Source organism: Sorghum bicolor, chromosome 4 (genome assembly GCF_000003195.3).
Source record: "Sorghum bicolor cultivar BTx623 chromosome 4, Sorghum_bicolor_NCBIv3, whole genome shotgun sequence".
Taxonomy (NCBI): domain Eukaryota; kingdom Viridiplantae; phylum Streptophyta; class Magnoliopsida; order Poales; family Poaceae; genus Sorghum; species Sorghum bicolor.
The window spans coordinates 8206543-8232498 of NC_012873.2; the positions used below are offsets into that span (position 1 = coordinate 8206543).

The 25956-nt window shown below is 40.6% G+C and overlaps 1 protein-coding gene across 5 annotated transcripts; it reads left to right on the forward strand.

Annotated features, from left to right (window-relative positions):
- LOC110434598 lies at positions 2452-10246 on the forward strand. 5 transcript variants are annotated; one of them, XR_002452138.1, is made up of 10 exons: positions 2452-2839; positions 2957-3003; positions 3788-3842; positions 4233-6188; positions 6815-6887; positions 8800-9223; positions 9296-9467; positions 9562-9672; positions 9758-9905; positions 10009-10246. XR_002452138.1 is itself a non-coding variant. In XM_021458940.1 (8 exons), the coding sequence occupies exons 3-7, from the start codon at positions 6809-6811 to the stop codon at positions 9797-9799; spliced, it is 828 nt and encodes a 275-aa protein (XP_021314615.1). In that variant the 5' UTR covers positions 2452-2839; positions 2957-3003; positions 4233-6808; the 3' UTR covers positions 9800-9905; positions 10009-10246. The 5 variants fall into 5 exon arrangements, 1 of the variants encoding a protein (XP_021314615.1); XR_002452139.1 differs by having other exon boundaries at positions 4233-4626; positions 6072-6887; XR_002452137.1 differs by having other exon boundaries at positions 4233-4307; positions 4536-6887.

A 25956-nucleotide genomic window follows, 5' to 3' on the forward strand; every position in this document is an offset into this window, starting at 1 on the left:
ATCCAATTGATCGCAATTGGTCAGGCTAATTGGTCCCCTAGCCTTGACTAGGCACTATGGGCATGACTGGATCCATTAGCACTAGCTAATAGTTAGCAGCTAAAATCACTACCGGAGGGGGGGGGGGGGGGGTTTCGCCGTGTGCCTGGCGCACACGGCAGCCCAAACCGCACACAGTGACGAAGGCTTTGCCGTGTGTTGCTCACGGCAAAGAACACACGGCGAACCCTCCCACGGTGAACCTTATCTTTACTTACGGCCAAATTGTGGGCACACGGCGAAGTTTTACGGTGAGTCAATCTTGACGCACGGCAAAAAAAAGGTGACGGACGACGGAATACGGCTTAATGGCAGGGTTTGCCGTGTGTCAGCATGCATGCACACGACAAAGTCTCAATGTTTGCTGTGTGCTAGGGTTGGGCACACGGCAAACCCCCTTTCCAAGTTTGGCACATGACATCTCTCTCATGTGTCTCTGCTCTTAACCACTACCCCACACTATGACTTATGTTTATATTGCATTTCAGTTCTTCAAATTTTATACCAAATTATGTATAAATTGCTTATTTGAGGTCCTAAATGATTTCAAATCAAAAAGCTGTCAACTACAAAGCTTCATAACTTTTGGGGGTCTACAATTTTTATTTACGAAGTTTCTCCATCCGAGGTCATTTACAAAATTTTAATTTTAAATTTGAGGAATTCAAACGTAGTTTTTACATGACAAGATGATTGCATAACAAAAAATTGTCAACTAGAAAGTTTCATAACTTTTTGAGATCTACAAAGTTTATTTAGAGAGTTTTTACATCTGAGGTTATTTAAAAAATTCAAAATTTAAAATTTTCAATTAAAATGCTGAAAAATTCCAAATTTAGACACAATACAATCTATATGGTGTAATGCCTATAGAAAAAGTTTCAAAATTAAACTCAAATATGAAAGTCAAATCTACTCCAACTCATACTCCTTCAGTCATAACTCTTTGAAACTTCTCCGGAGATTGTCCGGTTTCTACACATCATACGTGACAACTTGTTCGAATCTTTCCAAACTTTTTCTATGACCTCTATATATGATAGCACGACATATGTACAAGTTTCAGGATTTACGAAATAAAATAGCATTTATTAGAATTTTTTAAATGTACCGACGCACGTTCGGCGTCGTCTCCTAACCACGGAATTCAAAAGTCATTTTTGTTTTGAATGTGTGTTCTCAAACAGAATTGGGTAACATGAATATCATTTTTCCGATATTTTTTCCAACGATTTCACTGACTTGTAGTTCAAATTTGACCGCATCCATAAAAATAAAAATAAATGCTGTTAATTGCAAAAATATAGCAAACATGTTTCAAATTTTATGAAATTTGAGTATCGAGTTGCAAATGATGAGTGTGTAGAGAAGAAAAATTTTGGAGGGCAAAATCTAAAAAAAAGACATTGTTTGCCGTGTGCTGCACCCGTGGCACACGACAAAGTTTGTGTTTGCCGTGTGCCAGCCTCAAGCACACGACAAACCCAGGCTTTGCCGTGTGCCTAACGGCCGCACACGGCAAACGTTGACAGTTGTGGTGGGCGTTAGCGTGGGATTAACTTTGCCGTGTGCCTTGTTTTTGTCGTGGGTTGCTCACAACAAAGGTTTGAGTTCGCCGTGTGCCTGATGTTTGCCGTGTGCAACACACGGCAAAGGCCAGGTATACCGTGTGCCTAACGTTTGCCGTGTGTGTGGGCTGGGCACACGGCAAACCCGCCCTTTGCCGTGTGTTGCTCACGATAAACAGGTGGGCACACGGCAAAGTAGGTGGAGCTACTAAAACTTAGTTTCATTAGTTGGTGGAGGGGTGCTAATAAGTGCTAATAGTTCATATGCACATCCAATTAACTATCCAACCACTTAGCAGGTAGATCCAAACAACCCTTGCTAATAATTAGGTAGGCAGAAGGTTTTTTTAGTTAAGGAACAACAACATTTTGGCCTCAAATTCATACGTGAATGAGTATAGCCGATCAAAAATTCAAAACAAACACATAGCATTAGATGACCACACTATATCAAATGGCAGCACAAAAAGAAAGATACAACTCTAGACAATCAGTGAAGTCTCAATTCTAAACCCTAGCAGCTATTAGATATTATGTAGCAAAATCTTAGCCCTAGTGGATCCAAACAGACCCTTTTGGCTCAATTAGAGCAACCAGAAAACTAGTTACCTGATTATTAATACAGTTATCAATTAACCATGCATGATTACTCAAATGGTTAGTTGATGGTTGACTAGTTCACCTCTTTAATTGGAAACGCGTCCCTGAGCTCTCAGGTACTCCACGTTAGCAAAATTAATTTGTACCATTTGATCTCCATCTGACGCCTCTCCTTTCAGCTTCTCCGTCATTCTCTCTAGAGTCTTCGTGCCTTCTCCCGAAACCAAACCATCGGAGAAAAAAATGCCGCTCCCTCTCCACACGCCGGCCCTCCGTCCCTGCGCCACTCTTGCCTGCAACATCGTCTCTCTCGCTCTCTGGATCCTGGCCGTTGCCACAGACAGGGCAGCGCCTCTCACTCTCTCCCTAACGCGTGCGGCAGCGACAGCATGGCAGGAGGTGGCCATGGTGCCTGCGCCCCCATGGCGGCAGCTCCCGGCCACAGAGCAGCGCAACCGCCCCCACATGATGGCCGCTAGTGCTGCTTCCTCTCGGCGCTGCATCCTCACGCTGATCCGTGTGGCCTCAACGTAACCCTAGCTGCCTCTTCCTGCGCGCCGCAACCGGTTCGTCTGCTCTACGCATGCACGTGGGTGCATCTTCTGCTCCATTCGCTTCTTGCCGTCTCCCAGGTGAAGCAAGACCACCCCTCTCCTATCTGTTGCTCATGTTGCTATCTCCTTTGTGTCCCTCTTCTGATCAATCTATTACTCACTGCTGCACATATCCATTCGTTTCCTTGCATGCAGGAACAACTGTGTAACTTTGATTTGTACAACTGCTCTTCGTTTTAATGGTATGCATTATTTCCCCACTAATCCCCATCCTCATCTCCATATTATTCAACAAATTGGTAGATCCATGAATGGGTAGCGATTTGTAGAACTGCTCTTTATCCTCATCTCCATATTATTCAGTATATTTGTGGATCTATGAATAGGTGGCTCTAAATCCCCTTTATGTCCTTTGCCACTTCAGTTACTTAGAGCACTTGGTAAAACTCATCTTGACATCCAGGGATGAATAATTTTGTCTTTAATTAATCATAGAGATGCAAGTTTCTTTCAGTTATCATTCTATCCCATGCGCTTTCCACCTTCATAGTGTTACCTTGGTTGCACTGCAGTTACCATGGCAGTGGGCTACACAGTTTTTTTTTCCTTCAGTGTATGTTCCGATGGGCATGTTTATAAAATAGTGGCATTTGTTCTCATGCATATGGTTGCTGGCTTTTCGAAAACTTTCATCCTGGATTGTAAAAGAGATATGGAGGAGTACTCGGCGCAGCACGCAAAGGAAATACTCCTCCATTTGCTTTCTCAAAATCACATGGAAATCACCATAAATTCTAGAAGTTGGCACAACATGTCGCATTATTTTAATGATTTCAGCACCTATTGGTTTCTAAAAGTCTGTACAGCTTGAGAGCTTTTAAATTGTCACTGAGTTTCTATATCTGCAACCTCATTACAAAAAATATTGGTAAAGGAAGCTATTCAACAGGCTATTAAAGGTGTTATCTGCTTTTTGCACGCCAGCTTAATTTACATGTTTTTTACCTCTGCCTTGTTAAATGTTAGGTATGACCTTACAGAAGTGACTTCACAGCTCTAAAAGATTACATCTCATTCTGTGGTGAGTATCTTTTGATTAGGTCTATACCAAACTCAATGTTTTCCTACCACTGCATAGTTCTTTGTATAGGCTTGAATCTCAACATAGTGTGCTATGTACGAACCCCTACCATATAATGTTGTTTGTTTCCGCGAAAAATTTATGTTCTTTCTAAAAGGAGTGACCACCTTCACGCTATGACATACCATTGCTGTCTTTCATCCTCTGAAAAATCTGTGCAACTATATACATAAAAGACAGCACATCTTGCTAGATTTATCCTAAAAATTCTGTCTCTGAAAAATCTGTGCAACTATATACATAAAAGACATCACATCTTGCTAGATTTATGCTAAAAATTCTCTCTGTGTTATGTATCTTCTTTGCTTATGTTTTCCCCTACTATTTCAGGTTCCAATGTGTTATTTCAAAACAATTACGGATGTTGCTGATGTTGCTATTGCCATAATGCTTTCTTGGATACAGGTTTGTGTTTCTCCCTGCTATTTTCTTCCTTTACAATGGCCATGATGCTCCCGTGTGGAACATTTGGTCTCCTATGTTTCATACCACACGAAATGCAACCTCTCGCCTCTGATTTCTTGCAGTTTACTAATATTTATGTTCCGATGTATGTGTCTATCCTGTACAATATTTATGTTCTATTTTCTACACAACTAGGTTTTAGGAGTGAAATTGTTCTATGAGTTTCAGATTTGCCTGAGGTGCCGACCTTGAAGTTTTAATTCATAGGGACAGGTCATGCAATTCACTATATGATCAAATACAGTATGTCTCCATGGAGGTAGTATTTATCCCTCAAAATGATTTTATTTGAAAGTATAAACTGCCATGTGAATTTAGTCAGAGAAATAAGAGGTTTGTATGTAGCCATCATCTGTTTATAGATTATGAATTTGACTTGATTCTTGGTCAACAATAATGGGCAAAGAATGATAATACGACTACTGTTGCCTCAAGGCGACTTCCTCTATATTTCACATAACCAGTCTTTTTCTGACTTATTGATGGTGTTGCGACCTGTATAGTGTTACTACTTTAGAACTGTGTGGTAACGGATAACTATGGCAAAAAAAAACAAATAGGTTTAACAAATTTTATGTGCCGCCAATTAGTTTTCAAGACCCTTATGTGTACCTCTCATGGCTTTATGTTAGTTGGTGCAGATGTAAATATAAAATATTCTAGGTCCAACAACATTCATAAATGGCGTCTTAAAGTTTGTATGACTCATATGTATCATTATTTATTCTATGGTAATGGATAAAGGTCTAAGATATCCATGGTGGTGTTCGTCCAATGAATTTAAAGTGATTTCTTATGTCCAGATCAGTCATAGTATCCAACATTACCCTTTTTACCTTCTATCATGGTATGTCGTGCTATCTTGGCCTGGTAGCAACCTAGGATGAACTAAATAAATTTGCTTTCTACAGAATAGATTCGATTGATGTGTGGAATTCATTGGCTGCTTTGGAAACAAGGATATTGTTAGAAATCACAAATAAACAATTCTTTCCAATTCTTCTGTGAATACCTTTTTTAGTTCATTGCAGAGCGCAGTTTGTTACCAATGTGTATATGGTTGTTTTAGCTCTTGGCAGCTTTCCTTCTTTGAGGACAACTTCCTTTTTATGCATCCCTTATTTATTCCTATCAAAACTTTAAAATACCTGGCCATTAACACTTCCTTCTCACTCCTTTTTACATACTTTAAGTAGGAATTATTTTGTTTGTGTTCTTCAATTCATACCACTTTCATTAGATTCCTTTGTCGATTTAAACTTCCATATGTTGGTTGGCATTTGCACCTTCATCAGTGTTCATTTGAGAAGCTGAAAGCGATTGGTCAGACTCAATAGGGGTTTTGTCAGATTCATCTAGAAAACAAGGTCAGAATCATAGGGGTTTTGTGAGAATCAAAGGGTATAAGTCATACAAGTTGGATGCAAACACAAAACTTTTACATTGGTTTATTTGCAATGACTCGGTTCAAGACCTCATATTATGCATTGCTTCTACTCTTTTGTATACATTTATTTTTACATTAGGCAACTAAGTTTACATATCTAGCATTCACAAGATTTCATGTTTGTTATCAACCATATATAGGATATCTTATGGACACAGAAACTTCACAGTTTTAATATATTTGCAGCACAAGCCCAGATACAAAGTTTGGCCCATGTTTAGACTTTTCTATTTGATAGACCTGCTGCCTCTCTTTAGGTTATAGTTGGACACACACAAGATGCTACTACCCACGATTTGAATGCCTTCACAGCTTCACACATATTCGCAGCGTAAAAATAGGAAAAAATTGAGTTTTATTCAGCTACTTAAAAGGTATGCAATCTACCAGTTTTTATATATGACAAAAATTCAATCTACTTACTCAGTGATGTAACATGTAATTCTGAACTTTAATTACCTTTTGGAAATCTTTTCAGCAGTACATTTAGGTGTCGATTGTATTATCTTGTGAAATGATACTTATTTAATCACAGAAAATAGAAGTCAGGACGTCAGGTATCTTTGCTAAATGTTTTAGAGAGGCTAATTCCAGTCATTTGCCTTTACCTTCTCACATAACATCTATAATTCTACATTCATATATGCAGTTATATCTATGCTAATGATCCACCTCACCTACAACAAGAGATTGAATTCAGAATGCCTGTTTGTTCCATACATGAGTATTATGTTTTACTAACGGTCTGATTTCACATTTTCATATTCTTAATAATAGTAGTCTTCCCAACACATTGTGTCTGCAAATACTCTTACCTGGAGAACTATTAACATGTTCTGCAGTCATGGAGTGAGATGAATTCATAGTTCAATTTCAAAAGTAATAACTAGAATTTGATCCATGGTCCTTAGCCTTAGCATGCTTATAATAACTATGACATATGATAACTTACAGTCAGACTGGTTGCTTCCATTGACTTCATCTGCTTTATTAAATGCAGCGACACCTGTTGCCTCCAAGACCGAGGGCGCTAGACAAGCCGCGACAAAAAAGACCCCAAAAGGAACCTAAAGGTATATTCCAGGTTTACCCTCTTACACAATTCTTGCATCTTTAACAACCTAATTGCTGCCAAGTAGGAACTGTACATATAAGAAGCTCTATTGTTAGTGCATCCATGCCACAGAGTTGTAGCCTCTAACACTGTGCAAAATTTTGTACTTTGTCCCTTTTGGATGCAGCCCACCCCCATTACTGTGTTTCGGGGAGCACAGGCTTTTGTTAGGTTCAGAACAACACATGCAACAGCTATGTTGTGTCGTACCTATCTGTTACTAGAAATCTTCTACATAGCTATGAACTGTATGTCTAGAACTCTGCATAAAAATCATGCTACCTTATGCTACCATCAGATTATGAATTTGTATCAAATTACCACATCTATTACCTAAATCTTTGCTGATCGCGCGCAGGGGCGCGCGTTACCACTAGTAGTTATACATTGCAAGATGAGCTACTGATGTCTAGTTATATGTCCACTTGTACTTCTTTATCTCAGCCAAATAGGGTTTCCCTTATACACGGCTTTGCAATAGGCTGCTCCCTCCCCATATCCATTGTGCAGTCGACCGGAAGCTCATGTGGCTAGGAGAAGCAAAACTACATCATCACCGGCATTGAAAATCTGCTTATTTTGAATACGGGGTGTTAGGCCTTGTTTAGTTTCTGAAAAATTTTGCAAAATTTTTCAGATTCCCCGTCACATCGAATCTTTAGACACATGCATGGAGTATTAAATATGGATGAAAATAAAAACTAATTACATAGTTTGATCGGAATTGACGAGACGAATCTTTTAAGCCTAGTTAGTTCATGATTGGACAATATTTGTCAAATACAAACGAAAGTGCTACAGTGTCCATTTCCCAAAAAAATTTAGAACTAAACAAGGCCTTACAGGCTACCACCATATCCCGTCCCCTGCCTACCAACACCTCCTCCCTTGCCAATTGCTGCTGCCTCTCTTTCCTGCATTTGCCAACGAGCAACTCTGCTAATATTATATGGAAGACTAGGATTGGCTACATGGCTACACGACCCGATAACATTATTTTGACTAATGATTTTATAGGGAAAGAAAATAAAACTAATTCTCAACTTTTGAAGATGCATAATTGCAAGAAGAGATTTGTAAATGAGCACATGGAGAACAGTAGGACAAGTGTTTGAATGGACATATAAAATATTTCATCAGTTATGTCAGAAGAAAATAAAATAAGAATAATATGGTGATGGAACAAGCAATAAGTCACTATGGATATAAGAAATTAAGAATGGGGTAATAAGGGTAAATATACAGACTACTAAGACGGTATTTCTGTGGGTATCAGGGGAAATATCAGTTATGCTTGTAGCCTTTGCATAGCTTTCTGGAATCATATGCAAGTGGTGGAAGCTGAAAATTTCTTCCGTTATATTCCTTTTATTTATGCTTTCCCAGGAAAAAGTGTTTCCACTGTATTGCTCCAAAAACAAGAAGAACTGTATTGTGTGTGCTTTTAATAACATCATCTTAAGGATGTTAATTGACTCAACACTCCACATGTATGACAGAAGATACCATTTATAAGTGCCAAATGAGTCCTTAAGAAATGTTAAGTGGACAAAAGAAGAATGTGAAATTACCTTAGTTTCAATGTTCAAATCCTCGTTCTACCTCGCAGCCTGTGCATTCCATCTATACTTTGTCGTGCTAAGACTGAAAACATTATATATCAATGTTATTTAACTCTTGCAGAGATAGTTTTTTTGGAAATAATGATTTTCATTTGATGGATTTAGATGAGTAAAGGGTATTAATCTCATACCTTTAATGCAATGATTTGATGATGTTTCTTAGGAAATTTGGTAAATAGTCCCATTTCTTACATTTTTTTGTAAAGTATTATTAGATATTTTGTTGATACTTGTTTTTTTCCTTTGAAGGTGTTGGGATGGATCAAATGGAATCAGGTGTTCAAGTTCACAAAAAAGAAGAACACACTTTTGATTTGCATGCGTTACAACAACTGGCTGAAACTTTGAACGTAAGCATGGAGGATGCCGAGAAGATCTACACCGACAGAAAAGAAATTCCCAAGGCAAAAGTCGCATACGAGTATAAAATAGGCAAAGATCTAATGGCCACAAAAAGGGAGATTAAGGAGTTGTCGCCTGCTATGCGTAAGCTGCATGATTATTACTTGGTTGATACTGTAAAAGCGGGTTGCTGCTCTTTTGGTGTTTGTATCCCCAAGCATTACATTTTTGAGAAAGAAGAAGAAGAGATCCACTGGGTTGAATATGCGGCCTTGTTTCAGCTCTTCCACAGGCGTGATCTCGATCTTCAAATAATGATGATGTGGACTATGTAAGTACCCTACCCGCATAATATTATCTTAACTACGTCTTCACTATTTGAACATATCACATGCTTATGTAGGTTAGAGGCAAAATATTGCTTAAAGAAAGGCCTGGATCATATAGCCTTCTTGGACCCGGTGCGAGTAAACCAGAATACATGCAAAGGCATCCACAGTGATGTGAAAGATTTGGTTGATGAGTTGACCAAAATCTTCTATCGAATCAAACATACTCCTAGCCTACAACTGCATGTATGTGTTCTCAACCCTAGCTAAGTGCTTATCTTTTTTTCAAGGTTATTCATTAACTGGGACTGATTTGCATTGTACATTTTTGTGAGTGCAGGAACCATTACGTCCTCATAGATATCAAACTTGCAGAATCACGTGTCAAGGTGTGGGACTCAAAGAGAGGGAAACTTTCTTAGTTGAACGACCTACTCAAAGTGCTAAACGAGTAAGTGAAACTAATAACATATAATTTTCTAATTACATAGGGTATTCTAATTTCACTGCCTTTCACACTTTATAATGTCACACAGTGTCAAGGAAAATATGGATGGGGACAGGACGATCCAATTTGAGGCTTATTATATGGAAGCACATACCCTAGAACAGCTTATGGCCAACAATGAATGTGGGTTTTACGTGATGTGGGCAATGCACCAGTACCTTGGCGGGAATCAATTGGTGTGTGTGCTTCACATTTCATGTATATCGGTTATTTCAACAAAACACACTACTATTTTGTCTTACACTTATGCATTTTGATATCATCTTGCTTCAACAACAGCGCAATGAACTTAAAACCCAACAACTATTAGACATGGAGATCAGAAGATTCCAAGACAAGCTAGCAGTCTTCAGCAATGACGAGGTGATGACTAGAGAAGGATATTTCAGCATTTGGCAAGCCAAGAATAGGAGCAGTTTTGATGTCAACATGTTCTAAAAACTATTGTAATATACATTTTTATTGTAACTTATACATCTCTATAACTAAAAATTATAAAAATGACCCATCTACCACACCGATGGTGAAGCCACAACTCTCATTCCTTTTAACCATGATAGGCTATTCCATCAACCTAGCCCCCACTCACCCATGCATGTAAAATTGTTTTAGCGAATTTAAAAAAGTCATAGCTTTTAAACTGAAGATATAAATTAAATTCCGATTGCACCATTAAATTTCTCATAACAAATCCTTCAAAATAAGATCACACATGGATATATTTAGATAAAATTTTATTAATAAATATTTATCTCTACAACTAAAAATTATGGAGAGGACCCGTCCACAACTCTCATCCCATTTAAGATAAAATATTTTCTTTTATTAAGTAGAGACAATATTGTAGGTTCAACAGACAATGTTCTGTCTTTGTAAAAAAATATTATCAATTTAGAAGAATAGTATTTAGGTTTTAGGTTTATGAAACTGATATTACAATATACATAAAAATACATAAATACATGACATAGATAAAAATAATAAAAAAATCTAGAGTAAAAAGCATAAGAAAAAGAATAAAACACAAAATGGAGAAAAATTTTAAATAATGTCAAAGGGTTACTTTTCAAATATCATAAATATATTTATAGAATATTAACATCACTAAATACATCATAGAATATTATTAAATATATTATAGAACATCACATCTATTATAGATTACATGTATACTAAGTAAACACCATAAGAAACATCATAGAACATCACATGTATACTACGTAAACAAGACATAACACAACATAAAACACTAAATATATACTACATAAATATCACATATATATAGAAAATAAAAATAAAAAATAAAATTACTAAGAAAAAAAAATAAAAACAAACATAATGAACAAATGATAAAAAGTGCATAGAGCAAATAAAATTAATGAATAATTTAAATAAGGATAAAAATAAGATTAAAAGGAAATAACATATAAAATAAGAATTTCAAGAAACATAGAAAATCTGAAAAGAAAAAATAAAAACAAATAGAAGCAAGGAAGAACAATAAAAATAAAACCAAAAGAAAAAGAAAATAAAAGGTAAAATTAAAATAAGAAAAGAATAAGGAAAGGATAGAAAATAAAATAAAATCAAAAAATAAAAACTGAAAAGAAATGAAAAAGGAAGAATATAGACATAAAAAATAAAATAATAAAATAACAATGAAGAAACATAGAGTACGTGGATTTTAAAACCCGTAACAACCTACGGGTATTAACCTAGTTACCTTAACATTTGTATCATAAATCTTGATGGATTTGTGATGTATGAGAGTCTAGTAATAACCATAATAGATTACTAAATAGGAATATAGAAAAATTATATCACTGCCAGGTCCATACCTAAGCTCACAAACTAGCCGGTACTGTTGTTCAAATCAACACTGCCGTGATGACGAGACATATGCCATATAATCCCAATAATGATGATTACTTCTAATACATGTAATACTATGTTATTTTGTAATAATCATGTCTTGTTTGTTTCTTTTTAATACATCTATTTCTAATACATCTATTAATATATCTTGTTTGTTTTTTTAATTGTAGGTGATTGAACAAAGATGGCGGGCGGCAGTGGGCCAAGGAACATGAACTCGAGGTACCAGAGGGCACGTGAGGATGCTAGAGAGAACTCGTCGGATGAGAGGAGGCAGAGGCTTAGGAGCAGCAGTAGCGGCAGCAGGAGGGGTCGGCCTCCTCTAGTCAGGTCGCACCCCGTGCCGGAGGAGGTGTGTCGTACCACGGACTCCTCGGGGGATGACCAGGTTGGGGCGACAGACGACGAGGGAGACGCACTGGAGGTCGGCGAGGCTGAAGGTGGTTCCACTGCCTCTGCTGCTGCCAAGCCCTACTTGCGAGGTCCCTCAAAACTCCCTGGGCCTCCGCTTCCTCCCCTACGCCCAGTGATTCGCCCCCAGGGGGACAGGTAACTAACTTTAGATTTAATCACAGCTACTTCATATAATGTCAGATAAACTAATAATGTTTGTTAATGACTTGTGTAGGCACTGGGAGGTTGTGTCGCCTGGTGACTCATGCAACCCCAACCACATCTTGGGGCTTGTGTGTAGGCACTATTACCCTGGCATTGTCACACACAAGGGGACTGTGAGGCCGGCCAAAACATGGGACCACTACAAATCTGCCCTCGACACAGATTATGGAAACAAGGAGGAGCGGGTCAGGAGAGAGTTTTGGGTAAGTCTTGTTTGCACAACTTTGATCAATACATCATTTTCATTTGACTTTTTTGACATGATGAATTGATACATTGTATCTGTTTGCAGACTTTTTTTAGGTGTGAAGAGGGACGGGAGGAGAGGGCGGAGAAGAACTTGGTGAAATGTGCCAGGAAGCGCCTCTCTGACATGCACTATGAGGAGCGCATCACTTGCATCATCAAGTACTACGCCACACGACTTGGTCAGAAAATCACCAAGACACAGGCAAGACAAATGCTTCTCACCTGAGAACAGTTCCTTGAGGTAAATGAAAATAATAATACTAATTCATTTTGAGATTAAGTATCTCTAATTGGTCATCTCAAATTCTTTATGACATGCAGATGATTCCATGGTGGTGTGAGTCATATCGGGACTGCTGTGAGATGATTGTGGACAAGTGGTTCACAGAGGATTGTATGTAGGAACACGAAGCTTGCCGGGAGCGTGCTTTGCAGACGACAGGCCCCACACACCATCAAGGCAGCCGTAGCCTCGCCGCATACAAGCAAGCATGGGTACATGAATTCATTCTTAGTATTCTGATGCTTCATTCTGCATGTTTCTTCTAATCATCTTGTTGTCTTTCTCACAGTCGGCGTCGCATGGTGTAACACCCTAAAAATTCCACTTTTCCAAATAGGTAAATTGATTTAATTAATTGTTGTGAGCACTGGGAAATAGTAAGAAATTAATTTTTATTGAATTAAAATTCACTATAAGGCCTAGACACATGTATGTGCATCCATGCTGCTGCATATATTTTATTGAGTGGAGCTTCTTTAAATTCAAATTGGTTTTAGAAATCCTTTTCAAAAGATTTGAGCAAAATATGAATTTAGAAAATGGAAAAGAATTTCCTCTCTCCCTCCCTGTCTCGGGCTCGGCCCATTTCTTCCCCCCCCCCCCCGCCGGCCTGCTTCTCCCCCTCCCCCCTTTCTTCTCGGTTTCGGCCCAAGCACCAGCATCCGGCCCGCTCAGCGCAGCCCAGCAGCCGCGTGCGCGCCCTCCTCCTCGCTTCAGCGGCTGACAGGGCGGCCCTGCGTTCCAGCGTCACTGCCAGGTGGGGCCCGGCAGTCAGACCCATCCCCTACCTCGAGTCCGGCCAGGACACGAGTCCGAGCTCAACTCCCGCGCGCGATACGCGCGAGCAGTCCCTTCCCCGTCGGCCTCTGGCCCTTTAAATACTTCCCCCGATGCCCGCTATTCCCCCAACTTACCCCGAGCCTCAGCTGCCGCGACAATCTCGCCGGAATCCGCCGCCGAGATCCGCATCACAAGCAATTCGCCGCTGTGTCGCGTCTCGGCCGCCGTGAGCGACTTGCCGACCTTCTCGCTCTTGCGAAGTCGCCAAGTCGTTTCGTTCGCGTTCCTTTGCTTCCAACGGGTGCCTAACCTTCGCCGAACCTTTTTGCAGAGCCGCCGTCCGCCGTTCGTCGTCGCGAGCCCTAGCCGGCCTCTCTTCGTCGCGGTTTTTGCCCCAGGTGAGTTCGCACCGAGCTCCTGAGCGATCCCATGTGTTTAGCTCGCGCTCTACCGCTTCCTAGCCCCGGCATGGCCAACTCCGGCCGACGTTGGCCATGGCGCCGCCGCGGCCGTCCAACTCCGGCCGGCCAGCTCCCCTCCCCCACCCCCGATCTAATCTTGGCCATTCACTCGCGATCCAACGGCCCCAGATGAAGGATACCCCTTCGGCCGCGATTTTTTGCAAAAGAGCCCCCCTAGTTTTTAAAGATCTAACCCACAGTCCAAAACGTAAATTCAAAAATACGCTTTCCGACTTTGAAGACGTAACACAGTACTCAGATTCAAAATACGTTTTCAGCAAATTACCAAATTGCCACTGGATTTGTTTTATTCATAAAATATTCATCTCAATTCCGTTTTGACTCGTTCAAATTGCGTTGGTTTTGTATTCAAAAGATCTACATGTTGGTAACATTGTTTTCTCAGTTTGCAACTTTTTAATTCCGTGACCCAAATTAATTAATTGTTTTTCTAAAGAAAATCTTAGAAAATTCATATATTCTTCGTTTTAACTCCGTTTTGATCCGTTCAAATTTCGTTAGATTCGTTTTTGCGTAATCTATAGATTAGTAGCTCTGTTATACATGCTTCCAACTTTTTAAATCTGAACTTAGATTTAATCTATTATTTTATTAAAGGAAATCTTAGGAAAATCATAACTTCTTCGTTATAGCCCCGATTTTCATGAACTTTACGTCTGTGTGATCGTAGAGTGATGTAGATTTGTTTTATAAACTTTTCATCTTATTTTCTACTATTGGTGTATTGTTCTAATTATAGGTTTGTTTGCTTTGTATGATTGCCTCTGGATGATTGATGTTGATCTGATGACTAAGTTTAGTTGGTGAGCGTTTACGTGGTGTTCAAGAAGCAGTTTGTGGAAGGTTTGGAACTAAAAGAAGGATCTGAGTTTCAAGGCAAGTATAGCATGGGATCATCCTTGTTTCCTAATAACTTTAATCACACAATTCATATTGCATGTGTCTCCTTGATAAGGATTCCCTAGTATTGATCTTATACCTTGTCACCTATGGTTATGCATTGGGTAGCTTATGCTAGTGCTCCACTAAACCATGATCTTGTAATTTGACTAAAGAATTATGCAATAAACATTAAAAGATGACTTTTTAGCAACATTGGAAAAAGAGGGCTGGAGCATTGGGCTATCTTATGGTGCTCTGGTTTCTCTCCATAAGGACTTATCTGTATCTGACCATCCGGGACATACAGTACAACTGTGAGGGCTACATGGCTCTGGCTTTAGCTCAGTATGAGGACCTTTTCTAGCTTGTTAGTGGTTACCCTTGTGGCGCAAGTGGGGGATAGCAGACCGTGGATTCCTGCGGGTGAGTCACACGGACTGACTAACGAAACCTAGCGGCCCTAACTTGTTAGACGAACCTTTGAAAGGCTTCATAGTGAACCCTGCCGGCCTCCCTAGGAAGGGGGTTTAGAGACTCATGACCTCGGGCGAAAGGGTAAATCACGACTCACAGTGAAAGTGTACAACCTCTGCAGAGTGTAAAACTGATATATCAGCCGTGCTCACGGTCACGAGCGGCCTTGGACCAATACAGAATAAATGATCACTAATGGCAAAACATTAATGTTATTATTGTTAATATGTTGTTTATGCTATTCTTTATTCATTTTACCTAATCATGAGTTTACTTTGGGATTTGACAACTTGATGCTACTCAAATGCTAAAATTGTGACAACTAAAAGCTACATGCAGTTCAACCAGTGTCTAGCCTTTGAGCCTCATGAACCCTATGTTATTCTTGCTGAGGGATGTACTGACGCTTGCCTTTACATTTTATTTGGATAAAAATCCCGGATGGGTACCAGATTGCTGGTTTGGAGAAGAGTTTAGGCTTGTGCTCAACCAGTCAGTTGTCCCTGTGGATTTGGAGCTTTCGCCTAAAGAACGGAGTGTCTTTCCGCTGTTTGCTATCTAAGGTTATATCTTGCATATTAAGTTCGTTATATATAAGCATTGTCTATTGATATTACCCTTATTTGTGGCTATATGTGAGATTTGACTTCCTGGGCTCACATATGGTGTGTGTCTGGTTTTGTTCTTAAAACCGGGTGCTACACATGGTGGCCAGCCTTTGTCCACGTTCATGGCATATGGACTGGCCCGCAAGGGAAAGGCGACTTCCGATGCCACCTTCAACCCGGATGACCCGCCCGAGTCATACAGCAATCCGAGCTCCCACACCCGCATCAGTTCCTATGCATCGAAGGCAAGGTCGGTCCATGGGCCAAAGTGGGATCCGAGCACCGACGACATTGATGGGTCGATGGTTATGAGGATCGGACAAGGCAAGAAGCATGGACGGTACTGGCTTGCTGATGGCACCCTTGAGTCCAGCTCTGTTCCCACCCTCTCCTAGATCTGAGCAGAGACCCTGAGCGGAGGCCCACCCATACGCCAACGGCCGTCCCCTTCACAACAGCGGGTCGATGAACTTAAGGTTTCTCCCATTTAACTCTCCATACATTGTTGTTTACATAACTTAGATGTCTTGGCACCACTAAAACAGATGGGTTGAAATATTGCAGGCCGAGAACGAGAGGATGGCTCAGGAGCTGCGGGACCTGGCGGCGAGGCAAGCCGAGCGGGCCGAGCGGGAAAGACAAGCCAAGCAGCTAGCGGAGATTACGGCGTTTTTGCAGAGCTTTGGGCAAGTCAACGGTATAGCTGTGCCACAGTTCGCTCCACCGCCGCTACTTCTAGCTAGTCCTGTGAGTATGAAAACAAATTGCTTTGACTAGTGCTTTCATATTCTTTCATGACATAGAAGACCAAATTGACCACTCTCACACATGCAATCTCTTGTCCTTTATGTAGCCTCCGTCGGCGGGTTCAAATAACCCATCTCAGGCGCAAGCAGGCGACGGCGCTTTTCCTTCACCGGGCACTCAGTTTCCCCCCACCTCTAGTTTGTTTCTCTTTTTTCACGGCTTGATGGACATGTGATGCACTGTGAACGACTATCGACTTGTGATGATGGATATTGGAACTATTATGTTTGCGATGTCGTGTATGCATGTGAGATCTTGTGTTGGTGATGTGATATATATATATATATATATGCCGGATTGAGTTTGTGATGAGATGGATGTGTTATATTATGTTGTTGATATAAATATATGTTATATTATGTTTGTAAATACAGAATAAAAAAAGGCTTTGTCGGGTGCCCTAGCCATGGCACCCGGCAAAGCTGGGAATAGGCCAGCTTCATGTTCCCAGCTTTGCCGGGTGCCTAGGCTAGGGCACCCGGCAAAGTAATTGTTAAAAAATAAAATAAAAATCTTTGCCGAGTGTCAGGAACAAGACACCTGGCAAAGAAATTATTCAAAAAAAAACTTTGCCGGGAGCCTACCCACAAAGCTCTCGGCAAAGAATATCTGAGAAAAAAAATTAAAAAATCTTTGCCGGGTGTCTCTGACACAGCTCCCGGCAAAAAAAGGACCGACGGAGCCGGCGCCGTGACGGTCACTTTTCTTTGCCGGGGGCTGGGTTTACTCTCGGCAAAGTCTTTGCCGGGTGCCCGATAAAAAGCTTCCGGTAAAGAAATCTTTGCCAGCCAATTTTTTGCCGGAGGGTCTTTGCTAGGTGCTGCTCCCGGCAAAGGCTTTGCCGAGTGTAAAGTAGCCTTTGCCGGAAGTATTCGGCTCCTGGCAAAACGTCCGAATCCTGTAGTAGGGGTAGTGAACCGGCAGTGAAGTCTTACTATGAGGTAGTGTTTGTCTGTTTGCTTCAGCTTAATTATTTTTTTACTCATTAGCCATGACATTCATATTGACATTAGCTGTCGTATAAGAATACAAAATTTTCCTACATACGTGGTGTGATATACAGGCTACATCCAAATTCTGAGTAAGTTGGTATCTATGACAGTTTCAGTGAATGGGTCTTTTAGAGAATCTACTCAAGGGTTGTAGTCCTAACCAGCATTTGTGTACTCTCTCCGTACTTGAAAAGTCATTTTGGACATGGTTTTAGTCAAACATTGAAAATATAAATTATGGATAACTTTTAAGTTGTTGATCAGTTTGAAAATATGAAAAATATATGAAGATTTGTCTTGAAAAATAATTTTATAATAATATATATATATATATCACTTTTTGATAAATATTTTTATGAGAACAGGGAGTCAAACTTATGGTTTGGAGACCGTGTCGCTGTCCAGAATGACTTCCTCTTCGAGTACGGAGGGAGTAATTATTTCTGGATTGGAAACATTTTTGAGCTTATCTTTTATCATCTGTTCCTATTCGATTTTTTTTAAGGTCCTCTGAGAAGCCTTCTGCAGTCCATCAAAGAGGAATCGTCCCAATATGCAAGGGCTTTGGTGTGGTCTATCGATCTTTGTGTGGAACAACGGAAACAATTTTCTCCGGTGTACTGCAGCAAATTGATTATGCATGGATCTGCAGAATGCCAGGCTTTGATTCTTACTTTAGAAAACGTGCTTAGTTGTGGGCTTGATGTAATCCCATTTCTAATGTTATTAATTATTATGCTACATTTAAATTAATATTCTAAATATGCATTATCACCGCTAGGCATGATGAACAAACTATTGGTAATAAATTAAACAGGTGGTGATGATCAAGATATCGATCACCACCGACTCAAACACATCACCGGTGATGATGAGCCTTTAAACACCTCCAGATCATATGCCGCGACGATGGTGATGAGCCCTTCATCACCGCTAGATCATACGCCCCACTAGCAGGGACAAAGTGACTGGCACCACTGTATATATCATATGCCAGATCGATGGTGATGAAGAGATCATCACCACCGATCAGTAAGCGAGATTGGCAGTTGCCACACCCAGTATAAAAACAAAAGTTAATATCAACTATATGTGTTTCCAAGAAGTCAAATCACACATATAGAGACAGTATCAAAAGACAATGCTTTATTATATAACGAACATCAATATAACATTATCACTTACATAAAGACAAAGCTTGCATCAAAGTAGCGGAGTCATAAATTCTAGTCTTCAAGCGAAGCTTCGAAACACCACAGGGATGGTTGACTAGCACTTTTCTGAAACTTGCTTGTTTTTTCTACTTTTCTCTCTTTTTTCTTATTTTCCTCCATCATCTTCTCTCTCTAGTTCATCCTTGTTCTTGCTTTCTAGAGAGAGGGACAGAGTGGGAAATGGGAGGATGGTTGAGAGAGTGAGTAGAGCTAGCTCCTTCCTATTGAAGACACCTCTTATATATTTTGTGCTAATAGATGGGCCCCACCTTGAGTGAGTTGATGACAGCTCATCTACACTTACTCTGCTAGGCTAACCCTTTGATGGATGGTCCGTCGATACTATAGGACGCTCCATCAATCCTCTGACTTTGAGAGATTTTGATTTACAGAAAGGATCTTGGCCTTGGGGCCACTCCTCGTGTCTAAGAGATTCATGATTACAGTAAATAGATTAGAGATATTGATTAGCACCTTTCTTCGAGCATTTTCCTAACATTGTCTCGCATGTGACCATTGTTGACTCTTGGTTGACTGTGGTTAACTTGGGAGAGTGGATAGGATTAAGTTGCAAACATGCATGGAATCCTTGTCATAGTAGAGATCAGTAGGAATCAAATAAAGAGAGTGGTAGGGTGATCCTTGGGTGTTTGAGGGTCTTGTGCAAGGTTATCAAGGAGGTTATGTGGAAATTTTTAGTTTAAATGATCTTGGGTAATGAGACATCCCTCCAACTAGACCCTACTATATATGAGAAGGCCCGACATCCATGCTGCTCAACTACTCCGCCTGCCAGCTCTGTCTGCGAGGCTCAAAGCTGAAGACCTGCGCCACGCACGACGACGGTGGGCGCCTGTAACACCCAAAAATTGATTTTCAATTAATAGGATTTAATTGGATTTATTTAAGAATTTTTTTGTGGGCATTTAATCTAGCAAATAAATATTTTTTGTCGAAATTAAAATTTATCATAAGGTTAGGAACTTGTTTATGCATTCATGTTGAAGCATAGTTATTTTGTTGTTATTGGTTTCTGAGTTTATTTTATTTATTTATGCCCGAAAGCTCAATTGGAAAAAGGTTTGGAAAAGAAAAGAAATAAAAGCAAAAAAAAAGAAAAGAGCCTACCTGCTCTCGGCCTGGGCTAGTGGCAGGGCCCAGTTTTTCTCCCCTGCGGCCAGCCAAACCCAGCCAGCATCCCCCCCTCTCCCCTCGGCTCGGGCGCGACCCAGCTCCCCCGCCCCGGCCCAACTCGCTGCAGCCCAAGCCAAGCAGCGGGCGCGCCCCTCTCCCTTGGCTCGCTGACAGCCGGATCCCGCCCCTCTCTCTCTCTCACGCGCGGACCCCACCTTTCTTCTTCCTCCAGTCGTCTTCGAACCGAACTCGGCCGGAAACCTTCCACGCCGAATCGAATCCCTAGGAAACCGCGATGTCTTGCCTAATCGGTTACCTGGCGCCCTATAAAGCTCCTAAGACCCCGCCGCAACCCTCTTTTGCCGTTAGTCGTCCCGGGAGCCCTAGCCGCCCTAGCCCACGCGCGGTCGAATCTCGCTGAAGCGCGTCACCGTCCCCGCCGCAAACCGAGCCCCCTGCTTGCCCTCGGCCCGAGAAGACTCCATGGGTGAGCCCGCCGCACGCTCCTCTATCTCCCCATGGTCTTGGTTTTGCTTTTGGTGCTCGGAAACAAGAAATCGGAGAGCTCCGATGAGCTTGGCGGCGGCAGCAATGGCGCCACCGCGCCGGAGCTCAGCAAGTCGGCCGGCCGCCACCTGCCTTCCCCCTGGGTGCACTGTGAACCGTCGGATGGAGATCGGATGGCCACGAAAAGAAGATACTCCTTCGGCTGCGAAACTTCATAAAAAGTCCCTGGGGTTTTTGGTTTTATGACCCGCGGTCCTTGGCGCCCTCTGGAAAACGTGTTTCGCGGTGTGGAAAGCGTATTCTCATCGGTTCAAGCTGAAATACGTTTTCAGAATTCACAGAATTGCCACTGGATTTAAATTGATCATAAAATACTCATTTTAACTCCGTTTTTGTCCATTCAAATTTAGTTAGATTCGTATTTACGAGCTCTACATGTTAGTAGTATTATTTCACTGTTTTGAAACTTTTTAATTTCGCAGTAGCATTTAATTATTTATTCCTCTATAGGAAATCTTTGAAAATTCATAAATTCTACGTTTTAATTCCGATTTTCGTGAACTTTACGTTTGTGTGATCGTAGCGCTGCGTAAAATATTTTTATAAACTTTTACCTTTGATTTACCACTGTTGGTGTAATGTTCTAATTATAGCTTGTTTGCTTTGTGTATGATTGTCTCTATTGGATTGCGTGTTGTTGATTCATGTTTGGGAATAGACGGTGAGCCGTACGTTGGTGAGCAAGACCAAGCTTTTGACGACCAGCAACAGGCTCAGGAGAGCTTTGATCAAGGCAAGTATAACTTGGGATTATCCTTATTACCTATACACTTATAAATACATATATATCATATGCATGTTTCCACCTTGTCGACCTTAACAAAAAACATATATGATTGTTACCTGGATTCCTTGTTACCTATTTGATATGCATTTTGGTGTAGTTAAGCTAGTGCTTGATGTAATCCATGATCTTGTAAGATGATTAATAGCTATGCAACGAACGTCAAAAGAGGACTAATAACCATATGAGATCTTGTCTGTAAGTGATCACCGAGATAACAGTGCAACCATGAGGGCTATAATGGCTCTAACTTTAGCTCAGTATGAAGACCTTTTCTAGCTTGTTAGCGGTTACCCGAAAGGGCGCTAGAGGGGCTTGCCGACACGGGTATAGTGCGAGCCTCTATCCTTATGTGTATAGGTTGCGCGTCATTATGCCATTTAGAAGGGGGCTCTATATCTACTCGTCCGGGAAACCTTACGGCCCTAACTTGTTAGACGAACTTTTGAAAGGCTTCATAGTGATCCCTGTCGACCTCCCTAGGAAGGGGGTTAAGAGATTAGCTACCTCGGGCGAAAGGGTAAATCATGACTCATGGGTAAAGATGTACAACCTCTGCAGAGTATTTAAAATGGGTATACTAGTCGTGCTCACGGTTAAGAGTGGCCTTGGGGATTCTTATATTAAAGATGATGACGCTTATTAAGTTATTATGTTCATTTGATTATCGTTTATGCTATGAGTTAATTATGCTTACATTTGATCATGTGATTATTGGGTTATTTATGCTACCTTGATACTTGCTATTTAATTATGAACATGCTATCTACAATTAAAAGCTAAATGCAGTTAAACCAGTGTCAGCTATTTGAGCCTCATGAACCCGTGGTTATACTTGTTGAGTACGATATGTGCTCACTCTTGCAATTTCCCATCGCCCCAGGTTATGCAAATGATGATGATTGGAATAAGGACTATCGATATGAGTATTAGGTTTGAAGTCAACCAGTCAACATTTGTCCCTGTGTGGAGTTTCCATTGAGAGAGTTATTTATTCTTGTTTATTATTGTTGTATGAGACTATGTGATTTATTATTATTCCGCTATGTAATAAACAATGCAATGATACATTTGAGATTTGTCTACTTATGTGTGTGACTGTTTCTGGGGCACATATAAGTTTTTTATGCATCCTATTTTGTTCTTGAAATATGGGTGTGATAGCGCCGCCGTCATGAGAGCCGCACAAGAGCCCGTTGAGAAATTCAGTAGGTACGTGATAATACCCTTGCTCTTCCAATATATAAGAAGGCCAGCTAAAGTACCCAGCGTATGGAACTCGCGCCTGCAACTAACAACACGTCTTCAATAAGACACACGATTGCAAACGCGCATATAGTACGTGTATCGGTATACTTTGCTCTCGCTATCCCGGATTCGGAAATCACAACACGCTTTTGTATTAACTGCTGCATATACATATGCCTTTCACGAACGCACGTCTGAATCTATATCTCAGATGAGTTGTGTCAACAGGCGTCTATAGTACGCGCTTATTATAGACGCGTGTTGATCTCACCGGGCCGGCGACCTCTGTCAGCGACTTACTACATACGCACGTCACTCTAACGTGTTTGTAGTAGTGCTACTGCATATACGCATATGTCGTGACGTCTGTAGAGAGGGGGTGTAGATTTATCGCTTTTTCACATAGTGTTACTACTATCATGCAAGTTTTTAAAATTTTAAACTTTTTAGGTGCATTTTATGCTCAAGATGCTTATGAAAAGTTGTAATGATTTTTGGATCATTACACAAAAGCTGTTGGAGTCCTATTTCTTTTGAAAAAGTCTAAAATTTGACTCCAAATAAATATAGCTTATCTCTTGGAGATGCTCTAAGACACGCAAATAGCAAATTCTTTTGTTGCATACATGGTCCCATGCTCTAGACTATGGCTAGCTTTTCCGTTAAATCTGCAGGTTTTTGTCATACAAAGCATGGATTGATACTTCCTCCGTCCCAAAATAAGTATCGTTTGCGCTTTCCAAGAAATAACTTTAACTAAATATATAGTAAAAAATATTAATATTTATAGTACATAATTAGTATCATTGAAAAGATTTTTAAGTCTAGTTTTTTAACAAATTTATTTAGAGACACAAATATAACATATATTTTCTACAAATCGAGTCAAACTTGTGGCATGAAAACCTAAAACGACACTTTTTTTTTGAGACGGAGGGAGTAAGTTCGTAGTGTACCTCGTTGATTCATGTCAAGAGCGATCTTTTACACATATAAGGTCCTCTAGACCGTTTGTGTCATGTAATGAAACTAACTACTGAGCAGGTCTTCATCGCGATCACACGTACCATGCATGGCCGGAATATTTCTGCCTTTTTTTTGTTTTTTCCCTGGAAATTTTGAGAATGCCGCCGCTCTACTAAACATTTGCCTATTTTGAAATCCCGCGCTTATGAATTATGACTTTGCGGTTGGTGGCGAGCTCACCATTTTCTAGCCGTTGTGCCTTTTTCACACACGCAGCCCTAGCTGTCTTTTTTGTCATAGGAAATATATATAATGGCCTAAATGCCCCCCGCCGGGTCCGAATTAAATATATATGTTATTTGGCTGGTGAAAAACCGTCGTCGAGGCCGTCCACAGCTACCAGCTCATTTCGGCCGTCGCCCTCGAGACGACAGCGAACTGCACCTAGATCTCCGCCGCCGGCGATCCCTCTCCTTGCCGGCGCCTCCTCGTCCATCCAGCCCAACCGCGCGTGTCGTCGTCGATTTCGACATTTCGTCGTCGTCGCTCTCGCTAGCACCGATCTGTGCTCCAGACGCTCGCGTGTGGAGTGGAGACTCTGGTCACTGGAGAGTGGAGTTGGAGAGCAAGCCGATCATCGAACTTTGACGCACCGCTTTGCTGGTAATAAGCAAAAGATCACCGATCCGTGTGTAGGAGGATCTTGGATCTGACCCTGTCCCTGTTCTCGTACTACCTTCAGGCCTTGTTTGGATGTTGTCGGATTCACTTTAATCCACATGTATTGGAATGGATTGGTGTGGAATTTAGTTCAAGTTCCACTCCAACCCACCTCAATACATGTGGATTGATGCGAATCCGACTACATCCAAACACAACCTAATTTGTTTCGGAGATGGTGGATGGCTTTTTGTAGCTGTTACTACTTACCCTAGCATGCTCTCTATAGACCATACCAAGTACGCCAGAGTAGTGCATCCCATTCCAGGAGATAGGCTGGGGCGGAGCCAGGACATGTGGGAGGGGGGCCTCATCTTCGGCCTCTGATCCGGTTGAGCCTAGCTACCTAAACATGAATTCTTGGGGTTTAACACTCCTGTCAGCGACGCTGGTCTCGTTATCCGTACAACTGACTGAAGCATGATCTAACTTGTGTATATATCCATGTGCATGAGGATTTTGGATCTGATCCTGTCATACTATAATCCAGCATGATCTAAATTGTTTTGCTCCCTATGGACCATGCATGCATTCGTGTAGGGCAGGTAAGTGCATCCCAGTACGGCTGATAGATGTTCCGACTGTTGGATTTCGACGGCTGGGCGAAGTTCGTTGGTCATTTATTTGTTTACCTCTGGAGTTGTCGGATTTCTAATAGGAAAATGATTGATTCCTTCGCTTGTAATATGTGTACCCTTGTCGGATATTATGTCTTGGGTGTTTAACTTTTTTTGTCGGATGTTGTCTTTTGGGTGTTTAATGTTTTTGGAATTCTATTTGTTTAATTGATAGGTTTCACCGATTGTCGTAATTGTAGTTGGTACTTGATATTGTATGGTTTCTATCTTCGAGTTTTTAGTTGACCTTCCATCTATTCTAGAATGTGAGGGTGTTCAAGTACTTTTACAGTAGACACAAAATGTTATATATTTGATGTTTCATTTCTTGTAAGGGTTGGGTGTGTGCTATATATCCACTGTTTCATTCGACGGCATCAAGTACAAGATGTTTTGCATTGCATTTTGTTTATGTGAAAGCTATATTTAGACTCTACTTTAAAGTGCTTTTCTAATATTATAGAGGGAAAATTTACAATTCTCTTTTGGTTGAGGTACATACTAGTCACTATTTTGATTTGTTCTTCCAATAAGCTAGTTTTGGGAAATTAAATTCATGCTTTCCACAATCAAGCAACTGTCTTATTGTTCCTGTGTGGTCAATATATTTGAGGTTTCTATTTATCCTTCCTGTAGATAGAGTTCTTTGTTTTTTCTTGTATTATTCTTTGTTCTTTGCTCTTTGAAGTTGACAAGATGTGTTCTATCTTCACTGTTACCTCCTTTCATTCCTTTTGATCGACTTGCAAAGCAATAGTTGGATCCTTCTTTCTCCTCTCTTTCCTATCTATAACTCTTAAAACTTTTCTACTTTAACTTGTTTGAAATTGTCTTGTTTTTTGTGATCTATGTACTTTTTTTGTATTTCTCCTTCATCTAGAGATAGTTCTCTATTTACTCTAATAGTTTTCATCTTTCTAATAAATC